The 11,859-nt window shown below is 32.9% G+C and overlaps 1 protein-coding gene and 1 long non-coding RNA gene across 2 annotated transcripts; both read left to right on the top strand.

Annotated features, from left to right (window-relative positions):
• Positions 1–3,835: 3,835 nt before the first annotated feature.
• Positions 3,836–4,795, top strand: LOC136273799 (uncharacterized). The gene is made up of 3 exons (XR_010712035.1): positions 3,836–4,027; positions 4,491–4,541; positions 4,651–4,795. It is a non-coding gene; the product is annotated as an uncharacterized lncRNA (long non-coding RNA).
• A 452-nt stretch (positions 4,796–5,247) lies between these two features.
• Positions 5,248–11,859, top strand: LOC136273797 (uncharacterized). The gene is made up of 4 exons (XM_066079333.1): positions 5,248–5,885; positions 6,942–7,019; positions 9,978–10,067; positions 10,588–11,859. Exons 2-4 carry the CDS (start codon positions 6,944–6,946, stop codon positions 11,832–11,834), a joined length of 1,413 nt encoding a protein of 470 aa, XP_065935405.1. The 5' UTR covers positions 5,248–5,885; positions 6,942–6,943; the 3' UTR covers positions 11,835–11,859.

Genomic DNA, 11,859 nt, shown 5'->3' with positions numbered 1-11,859 from the left:
CGCATCATTCTCCCACAAGAGTTGGATCTTCATAGCTTTGAAAAAGAAGTCAAGTCAGTCTTGATTGAAACTTCTAGTGATGTGTTTGTCATTAGTCATGACGATGGTGATAGTACTGTCGGGAGTACAACACACATACCACTTCATAAACTGTCAACAGAATACGTAGTTATATCAACAGAACCAGGCCATGGTGCTAAAAGTCAGCTAGCGGTATCCGCTATCCAAGATAATACAAAGGTTTCTGTAACTTTTAAAATGAGACAGAACTTGCCTTTGGTTATTGAAAGGAATGCTTTTTACGACGGATATGTTTTTAATATTTCTCTTGACCGCTTTCAAACTTATCAAATTTCTCATATTACGGACTTGACGGGAACATTGATTGAATCATCAGTTCCTATCGCAGCGTTTTCTGGAAATGACTGCAATACTTTTGGAAATATAGGTGCTTGCGATCATCTGTTTGAACAGTTGCCACCAATTGAGAGTGCAGACAACCTATATATTGTACCCCCTAATTCCGATGAAAGAGACACTGCTATTCGCATGACAGCTATTGATAGCTCAAATATTACATACACTATCGGTAGAGTATCTAAAACTCTGTATTTGTGCAAATTTGATTCTTTCAATATCACAATTACTAGCAGCGAAGCATGTTACATTAGATCAGACACGCCATTCTTTGTTACAGCATTCGGTCTACACTCCAAAAACTCGTCGTTGGGCGACCCATCTATGACAATCGTTACGGGAATTAATCAGTATCTCGACTACTATAAAATTGTTGTACCCTCTGGATATGATCATAACTATGTTTCCATAATGATGAAACATTCCTCCAAATATTTCTTCCGTATAAATGGCACGGTAATAAACACAGGCGATATCGTTTTTGAAGAGAATTTATCGGTTGGTAAGGTAACGTACAACGTCAGATCAATACGTGTTGTTGAGGGAGAACTCACGGCCGCTACGGTAAACGGAGAACGGTTTGGTCTGATGTTTGCTGGTGTAACTGAATACGAAGCGTACGGATTCTCTGGAAATTCTATGCTACCTTAAATACAGTTTAGAGATTTATTTTACTTTTTCGTGAAGTATTTGTAAGCATTTTTTTGTGAACTAGACTGAATAAGCTTTGCGTTTTGTTAAATCCAATGATGTTTGCTTGTCAACTGATTTATGATGTCTTTGTGAACAAGTTGCAGAGTTGTACATATTTCTTACCTTGTTATTATGCGGTCGCTTCAAGCGACATTCATGCTGTAAAGAAAAAGCTTGTAAACATGTTTAGTTAATCCATTTTGTTTTATCAAATACAACACTTATGATTTGATAAAAGTGTTTGATTTGCATCAACACTTGAATTGATCGACATTTGCAGACTTTCTTATACCTAATTTAATCTTGATATAACACACTGTTTTACATTTGCCCAGCTTCCTTATCATATTTTTTGTGGTATCCTTAACTGTTAATAAAGAGAGAATACTATCCTCATGACTCTGTAATTCTATACGAGTAACTTGTTAAACGGTCAGAAGGAACTATGTTTACCCAATCGATTGTCATCCCAACAGTTAAGTTGGTCTTACCATTAGATGCCATTAAAAATAAACAGTTATAGTCCAATTGTACTGGAATGCCCCTTTTATCTGAATTGGTAAATTCACAGTTGAGATGTTGAGGTGTTTTAAAGACATATTCGCAACATATTTCTTTTCAATACGTACTTTGACTAAAGAAAACATTATCGGATAAAAGCATTGTTTGGAAAAAATGTTTAACTGATACATGTAACCCCCCCCCCCCCACCAAAAAAAAAAAAAACCCTTAAAAAAGATTACGAAACAGCAACGAATCTTATCACGTTTTGATATTCTAATTTGGTATTAGGGCAAACAATTTTAATACACATGGTATCAATAGCGCGAAAAGTCATAAAAAGGCTATGTACATTTATGTTCACCTGTTTTCTCTTTATGAAAAAATTATAGATAGACAACACAATAGATAAAACGCACAACTTGATTGGTGAATAAAATCCTCATCAGAACTAATAATTTAAACACAATTTCTAATACGAGAGCCAATAAAAAAATACTCAGTCTTTTTCTAAAAATAGTTTACTTACCGTATTATTTTCCTATTATTACTAAATCTGATAGATATCATTTAGCAATTGCTTCAAAAAATTTGAAATCAATGAATCAAATGATTCCTTTTCTAAAAAAATTCATGTAATTATATAAAATTTAATACGTCAAAAATAAGGTAATGACGCGCAATCAATGTGTTTGTTATGTCAACAGGAAACCATGTAATGTCGAAAGCAATATTTCTATAAGCTTGGCCTAAGACCAAATACCATTTAAACTTTCAACTTAACATTGGCATGGTATTCGATGTACCACAGATTGACTGGACAGATTGTTTTTTTCAAACACATATTGATGATAAAGAGATCTCATTTAAATTGACTTAAGAGTGCACATAGTGTGGATTTAACTCTGGAAAACTCTAAATTAAATATAAAAGTCCAATGATACAACTGAAATGTCAAAATGCTTCGCACATTTGTGGTTAACGTAACACAGTTTGTGAGAATGGTGTAACTGTGTTTTCGGACAGAAAACTGTCAAAGAAAATATAATATAAGTACTAAGTACCTGGTTAAAAGAAAAAGAATAGTTAACGTCAACTTAAGTGCAGGGTTTTCTACAGTAAACACAGAGAAACACGGTTTAATATATGAAAACTTCGAAGAACTAATTTATAATTTAAAAACAAATGTGAGCAAATAAGATATCAAGTATTATAGCGCGGTTTTAAATTGTCGAGTGAAAGAAAAAGTTGACTAAGTGTCAGATATAGATGGGTATTTTGATAAATTATGCATGCGCCATCTTGACGTCCTGTTTGGGACGATACAATGCTCGATGGTTACACAACACGTTTTTAAAACCGATGAACAACAGACCTCTTATTGAAATAGAATGAAACTTTAATAAAATAAATGTTAATGTATAAGGTATTACATGTATGTTGGTTATGACTTTCATGAAAAATATATGACAGACAGTCCCATTGCCTTCGCATTTTTAAATTGACCCTCGTACATCCCTACTTCCGATATTCATTTTGACATGAATATATTGTGGGGTACTCCAATGAAATATTGTCTGCATTCTGGGTAAACTACATGTAATCTACAAACAGTTAACCTATCACAGTTCTCATTATTCATATAACTGTACATATCCTTGTCTTGGTGTGGTTTTACGCTATCTATGAAGGAAAGCTTTCCTTAGATTACCTTGACATTTTAAATATTATTTCTGATTTATGCCTTGTGGATACACGGGAATGTTTACAAGTAATACAATGCCTTAGTAGAGCTTATCTCCTAAATGGGGATTTAATACACTGATATTATCTAGAGGGTCGTCTTTAAAGAAATTTTCCCTTTTTATTAATGGTTGTTATAATTGATTTCAACTGTGTCACGTGTTTAACACAATCTCATGTTTAAAACCCTTGACATTATTTATTCGAAAGTTAATAAAAATTAAATTAAAAAAAGATTGCAGAGGCTTATTTTAACGGATGTTTTCTTGATTATTTATCTCTATTCAATTACAATTTCCATGGAAAGCAAAACATTCTTTTTTGCACCAACATATAAAACAACGGTCAAAAGTTCATTCTGAAATAATGGAATTAGCCCCCTGGAAAGAATTGGGAAATAAATTTTTCGTTATTTACTTTTGTCTTCATAATATAAGGCGTGTAAAGGAAATTACAAACAAACCAAAGTTTAAATTAATGCAATATATATCTGACATATCAAAATAATACAAGAGCGTTTGAATATAAATCATTGATAGATAAAGTGGCGAGACATTCAAATTTTTTTAACCAACAAAACAAAACTCAATTCAGAGAAGTTCATCATTTTAATGTTGAGAAAGGCATTCTAAAAATGAAGACTGATTTCATATTTGATAGATCTACAATAGCGGTAAGCTGGACTTTTACTTCATCTATTATTGTTGGAATAAATGTGGTTAAAGAAAGATAAAGTTTGGTTGATGACTGTAGTTTAATGGTCTGATTTTTGAATGCATTTTATTGTTTAAAACTACGTTAACTGAAAGTTTTAAAATGACCATGATACATTGTAGCAACGACCATTAAACTTTGACTTGCCTTAACCTTCCCGCGTGTTGTAATAAAAAAAAAATACATGTTTTAATGAAGTCTTATATCTTTGACAATGTAAAGCATGTTATTTTCAGAGCAATATATACTTATGCTAAAATTGAAGAAAAAAGTCACTAATATTTCATTCTACAATCAATGCATTGTATATGGACTAAATAGTTTCAAAAACGGACAGCATTTTTTTCTATCTGAATACCCATGCCGTTTACATGTATCCTATCAAAATATAAATTAAACTTTATTTATTTTTTTATTGATAGCCAAAACAGATGCCAAACAGATTAAATTCGGAACTTGGAGGTTTAAGCAAGGTAAACATATCAAAGTGCGCTTAATAAATTGCAAACACGTAAACAGCGCGCGGAGGGGATTACAAAACTTTGATTGTCTGATTGTATAAAAATTTTACTCTAATTTTAGGAGCCAAATCAAAAGAGAATTTCAAGACGCACAACAAAAGGAAGACACAAAAAGCAGAGGACTTGCATATTCTGTCTTCTCCTTTTGATACTTTTACTTGTGTCGGCACTGTATGTAGCAGCTTTATTCCTTATCCGAACCTGCACCTGTGGTTTGTAAAACCAGGAAACTGTTAAAAGGCTATAATTTTTCCACCTTCCTATTTTCTCTTGATGCGACTCTATTTTGTTTTGTTTGAAAGTTCATCTTTTTCCTACATTTGTTTTGCAAATAAAGTTGGTTTTTAAAACAATTGGAAGCAAGACAAAATCGCAATGGTTAAAAAAAACTTTGTTTTTAACTCTACATGTTTAACTGCTCTCAGTTAAACAATAGTTTTATGATACGTTTTTACACCTTTGAATATGCTGTTTTTCATATGCTGGGATAAATGCAAGATATATTGAAATGAAAAGTCTAGTCAGGGATTGTTTTTCATAACAAAACATTTTAAACAGGAAAGCCATATGAAATGTCAATTTGTATTGTATAAAGAATAAGGAACCATTCTTTATCAGCTGATAAGTTCGGTCGGGGTATAGTCAAATCCAATAAAGGCCGAAGGGCTTTATGATAGATTTGACCACGTTCCGACAGCATTTATCACCTCATAATATTTAAAGAATGATTCCCTATTATTTATATTCATATTATTTCCAATTTGTACAATTTAAAACAACAATATTTCGAAACCACTATATCATATGTAACAAATGCTATGTATTGCTACGCAGCACAGCCAATACCGGTTTCCAGTTATGCTATAAGACACGCCCATTTTGTGTCACTCATGTTTCATGAAGTTATTAGGTTTTAGGGTGCAAAATTGATTCATAATGCTATCACAGACAAAGACAGTTGACAATGTAAATATAAACCAAAATGGGGTATGCAATTGATAGATATTAAAGGAGAACGTTGATATGGACGGCTTGATAGTTTTTCTCGTTGTCACAAAGTGAGACATCTGATTTGACAAAAAAAAGACCAAATTATTGTTCATCATCAAAGTTGTTTTATATAAATACTGTTGAACACTTTAGAAGTAAAATTGATGCACATAATGTATCATGACATGCCGTGGCTTAGCTAATTCACATTTACAGAAATCAGGACCAAACTCAATAAAGGAGCAAACTCCTCATTGGTCGTCAAAACAACACCGAGCCTTGTACATGTGCAGAATACATCCGTTGGTAAGTAATGATGCAAATAAATAGTATTAAACTAGTATCAACATTTCATGCATGTCTTTTACAAATTTATGCAATGCTATAGTATGAAATGCTATGAGATTTGTATGCTATGCTATGAGAAATTGAAATGAAGGGCTTAATGATATGGTATGCTATGCTATGCTATGCTATGAGATTTGAACAAAAACGCCTCCATACACAAAAGAGTTCCACACATTTTGAAGTAAAATAATAAGAAGCCAAAGTTTACCACAAATCTATGATGTAAACATTTATTTTTTTAAATAAAAACATTTAAAACCGAGTTAAAAGAATTTTGTATGCTATGCTATGGTATAATATGACGAATGCAATTTTATGAGATTGTATGCTATGGTACGAGATTCCAATGCTATGCTATGAGATTTCAATGCTATGCTATGAGATTTCAATGCTATGCTATGGTGTATGTTGTAAAAGATATATTTCCGTATGCTTTTGTGCAAAAGCAGATTTAAATGATTATAAAGCGGGTAAGGAAATAACTGTGAAAACAATTGTTTAAGTTGGTGTTTAGGTTGTTAGGTAAGTTAAGTATTACCCAACGTTTTCGACTGTTAAACAGTACGTATTTGTATAAACTTTTGTACAACCAAGAACACCATAGGAAAAATAATCTGGTAATATAACGAATATTTTGAAGAATAACCTTAGAATGCGTTTAAATTAAACAGTTAAAGTTGCTTCGTGCGTCGTTGCAGCTATTTACATGTAATACAAACCACTGACAGTGATCAAAATCAACAATTCAATCGTTTTCGTTGTGCGTATTCAGAATATTTAATTATAAGTGTGACGAGTTCAACATTTTTAATTTTGATTCTTGGCAGCTCTATATTTATAGATTTTTGTACCTGTACGCATTGGGTTTGTTTTTTACAGCAACAATTAAAATACCTTCACATTTTTAGTTGTTAATCATTTACAATAATTAATTCATCCCCTGTTGTAATGCAGGTCCTGTTTTATGTTACAATATGGTTTTTTATTTATTTTTTTAAATATCAACATCCACAGAAATGTCTACCACATTTACCAAAGACAGAGAAATCCAGAGAACACCAGAACCAACATCTGCACCGAGTTTAACAACTGGTAAGATCGTAAATCATACAATGTAATCATGACGATATTAGAACGTTTCTTTGTCAATTTCACTAATTGTTTGGGATAAAAGATGCATTGATCTATAGCAGGAAATTTTTTAATATGAAGGATGTGTTGTTAGAAAATGTTACGATAACACAAAACAAAAAAAAAAAATACTTGAATTTTCCTTTGTGTGATGATGCTGTTTTTTGTTTGTGCTTAGTATTAAGAAAACTATTAATGACATGTCTATAAATATCATTTTATTAAATCTTGATGAATGACCATCTTTAAGTCCTCCTTAAAGATAGCTTAAAGGTGTTTAAAGGTAGCTTAAAGACGATCTTTAAGCCACCTTTAAGCTATATGTGTTGCTTAAAGGTGGCTTAAAGAAAGCGTAAAGAAGACTTAAAGGCAGCTTAAAGACTATCTTTAATCCACCTTTAAGCCACCTTTAAGGACAACTTATAGGTCCTAAATGTCCAAACGTCTTTAAACCACCTTTAAGCCACCTTTAAGCTACCTTTAAGCCATCTTTAAGCCAATAAAAGAAATAATTCAATATTGTGCTTAATTTACCAACAAATTGTATTAAATTTATGAAAGAAAAGGTATTAAAACGGTTTTTATTCTAGAAAATAAAATGAAAAAAAAAACAAAACAAAAAAAACACGCCTACGGCGAGAATTGAACCCGGGACCATTAGTTTACTAGCATCACCGCACTTCCTCTGCGCCATGGCAACTTACATAATTAATAGGGTTTTTATATCCTATATGTCAGTGGATATTGAATCAATGTATTGAATGTGTTTACTCTAAAAGATTTTGACAAACCATTGACAAACCATTCAGTTTGTAACATTTTATTATATCTAATATATAAATTACATGCATGCATGTATTTAGAATGAAATACGGAACTTAGTCTTCAGTGAACAAAAATATATTATACCTAAATGGAAACCGTTAGGCTCACTAGTAATCTTTCTTTGTTAATAAATTTAAACCGAGTAGATATACGATCGCCTTGTTTATAGCTATAGAAATGTAAGAAAGAAAATGAAATCATTTTTTTATTAAATGCATTGATACTATTAGGGTATTTGTTCAATTTCCCGCAATTTCCCGGTTTTCATGATCGCGGCGCCGTTCCAATATGTTATAATATTTACATGTAATTGTATACATGATTTTTAAACTATCAATTCTATAGCAAACAATATTACCAATTACCGGTGACGTATTTACTGCATGTGGCAATTTCAAATGATGTATACATATACTTGTACATACAATTGTATGATGTGCCAGGCCGGGTATGTGACATATTTACCCTTATACATATATTTAAATAATCAACCCCTATTTATGATCACCGATACATTAATTAATTAGCCTCAATATTTTACTCTTACATACATGTATCGTTAATTTGTAGACGTAACATTTTTGAAACCCGGAGCTAGGAAATAATACTTTGAAAATGAATTACAAATGTTAATTAACTTTTATTCACTAGACTTATCGTATACTCGTACATACTAAGGTTCAACGCCTTTAGAAACCCTGACGTGCACCTGGGCACACGACACACCTGTTGTGTATATCTTGTATATTCTGTGTTAGTTCCAGGGGTTTTCTTAAGTTCGACAAACAAAAGACTTTAATTAGATATACACAAACCTGCACCTGGGCCCACGACACAACTGTTGTGTATGTCTTGTATATTCTGTGTTAGTTCCAGGGGTTTTCTTAAGTTCGACAAACAATAGACTTTAATCAGATATACACAAACATGCACCAGGGCACACGACACTACTGTTGTGTATATCTTGTATATTCTGTGTTAGTTCCAGGGGTTTTCTTAAGTTGGACAAACAATAGACTTTAATAAGATATACACAAACAAACAAAACTATGTCTAGACAAACAAATATCCTGTCCGATTATAACAAAGGCAGTTGAGAGTCTTTTCATCTTTAACATGTATCTAGCAGATCTAGAGTTAGACCTAGAAATAATGAAAATTAAAAAAAAATACAAACCTTAAACCGATTATCAAATAAAATCATGCATTTTTGGTTCAGTATCTTTATTTTGTTTAATAAGCGGATGAACTGAGAGAGAGAGAGAGAGAGAGAGAGAGAGAGAGAGAGAGAGAGAGAGAGAGAGAGAGAGAGAGAGAGAGAGAGAGAGATAATATTTTATTATTTCACCGATTAATATATAATAGGAAACAAACATACTTTACATTACATACATAAGTTGTATGCACAGATTAAGATACAGAGACTGCGCTCACCCCTACAATAATTTCGAAACCCCCCAAAAATTATAAAGAATTTTATAACGGCAATCTGTGTCCATCGGAGCGGTGTTGATGATAGCGATCTGTGTTTAATAGAGCGACAATTAAAACCGCCTGGAACACCCCCCCTTCCTTGGAAATTATATTATCACTCGGATGACCCCCTCCCATCCCTATAAAGGAGCTTTTGCATTTAAAATATGCCTTTATTGTTCAGCTTGATCAAACTTGACTTAAAGGGAACTTAAAGATGGTTTAAAGACAACTTAAAGGGAGTGTAAATGCCACGTAAAGATGCTTAAAGGTGGCTTAAAGATTGCTTAAAGGTGACTTAAAGAAGTTTGGACATTAAGGACCTATAAGCTCAGCTTAAAGGTGACTTAAAGGTGGGTTAAAGATTGTATATCCTTTACGCCACCTTTACGCCACCTTTAAGCCACCTTTAAGGACTTCCTTAAAGATTGTTTTTCGCCCTGTGTGAATTCCTTTATATAAGAGTTTTGGTCTTACCAACATCAATAGATTAAACATGTTTCTTTTAAAAATGTATCAAAAATCAATTTCGATGTATAGCGACACCTTTTTTGTTAATAAATATAGATATTGTCTTAACTATTCACTATATTGTTGCCGTTTTGTTTTTCGTGTTTATAGGAATTTCCACTGAAATCAATCAAAAGTTTTACTCCTCTGTTGAAGCTCACATGACATCCGGCCAAATTTCTGCTCAGAATACAACAATTGGTAAGTGATGAAAAAATGACAATAACAAAGAGTGAACCATCTCAAAAATCAATTAAACGAAATACAAATTCACAGCAGAGCAACACGGACCTCCAAATAGATAGAGGTAGGATCAGGTGCCTAAGATTTGCCATTTATGCGGTAGTTATACTGGGAATGTGTTTCTTCAATGTACATTTGTATTGTGTATCTTATATGAAAGGTAAAATAATTTATCATATAAGATGGATCCTTTCTTAGGCAACACAGGCTTTTAAATGTTGAACACTTTTAACTTCCAACATTGGTTTCATTTGTTTGTCATGAACAAAGACAGTCATTTAGTCATAAGATGAAAAGAAGACACGTTCACTTATGTATGTCCACAATTCTATATAATTTTTGATAATTGATTTGAATTTGTGAAGTCTTGAATGTATATGTCTTTAACAATAAAGTATTATTGTTAAGAATTTTACAATATATAAACATTGTTCATTTCTTCATTTCATGATCAAACCTCACTCAAACTTTCTTTCAGGAAGCAGAGGAAGAGAATTTATTGTTTTGTTTACAACGCATGCATTGGAGTCGAAAAAGAATATCTATGTTACTTCAGAAAACGGCACCAAATTGAATATTACAACCTCGCCTCGTCTAGATGCATCCCTGAAAAGTCTAATAGACAGGGCTGTTCACATTCCATCTAGTCAACGTATCATTCTTCCACAAGCCATTGAACTGCAAAGCTTTCAAAAAGAAGTGAAGTCCGTTTTGATTAAAACGTCCAGTGATGTATTCATAATAAGTCACGACGATGATGAAGTTTCAGTCGGGAGCACTACGCATATTCCCATATATAAATTGTCAACAAAATACATAGTTATATCGACAAAACCAGCTTCTGATTCGTACAGTCAGCTTGCAGTGGCTGCCATTGAAGACAATACAGCAATTTCAGTCACTTTTAAAATGAAACATAATTTGCCGCTGAAAATTGAAGGAAAAAAGTTCTACAACGGTGACGTGTTTAATTTTTCTCTTGATCGCTTTGAAACTTACCAGATTGAGCACAGAGCGGATTTGACAGGAACGTTTATTGAATCATCAGCTCCTATTGCAACATTTTCAGGTAATGATTGCAATGAGCTTGAACATATCGGAGCTTGCGATCATCTCGTTGAACAGTTACCACCAACTAGCAGTGTGGACAAAGCATACATAGTACCCCCGAATTCGGATGACAGAGACACACTCATTCGTATCACAGCAACAGAGAATACACATTTTTCATATACGATCGGGGGTGATACTCAAACCTTATTTTTGGAACGACTTGATTATTTCGACACACACATATCGAGTAGCCAGTCGTGTTTTATTGAATCTAAAGTACCTTTGTTAGTGACAAGTATCGGTTTAAGTTCTAGGAATTCTGTAACCGCCATGGGCGACCCATCTATGACACTCGTACCAGGGATAAATCAATACCTGGATTATTATAAGATAGTTGTTCCGCCTGGATATGATCATAACTACGTTTCCATAATGATAAAACTTGCTTTTAAAGATTTATTACGCATTAACGATAAGACCATAAACAAGCACGATATCGTTTTTGAAGAAAATGTTTTGGCTAGCAGCGTAACATACAGTGTGAGAACAGTACGTGTTGTTGAGGGAGAGCTAACTGCATCTACTGTAAACGGAGAACGTTTCGGTCTGATGTTTGCCGGAGTAACCGAATACGAAGCTTACGGATTTTCCGGAAACTCTTTGCTTCTTTAAGTCATTCATTTTCGAATATGAATAT

The sequence above is a fragment of the Magallana gigas genome, chromosome 1, assembly GCF_963853765.1.
Source record: "Magallana gigas chromosome 1, xbMagGiga1.1, whole genome shotgun sequence".
NCBI classification, from domain to species: Eukaryota; Metazoa; Mollusca; class Bivalvia; order Ostreida; family Ostreidae; genus Magallana; species Magallana gigas.
Note: the sequence above shows the minus strand (reverse complement) of the source record. Positions and strands in the feature narration are given on the sequence as shown.

Coding starts and splice junctions, on each gene's coding strand:
- LOC136273797 (XM_066079333.1), top strand. CDS start 6,944: ATGTCTACCACATTTACCAAAGACAGAGAAATCCAGAGAACACCAGAA. Junction 7,020..9,977: donor TGCACCGAGTTTAACAACTG/GTAAGATCGTAA, acceptor TCGTGTTTATAG/GAATTTCCACTGAAATCAAT. Junction 10,068..10,587: donor TGCTCAGAATACAACAATTG/GTAAGTGATGAA, acceptor ACTTTCTTTCAG/GAAGCAGAGGAAGAGAATTT.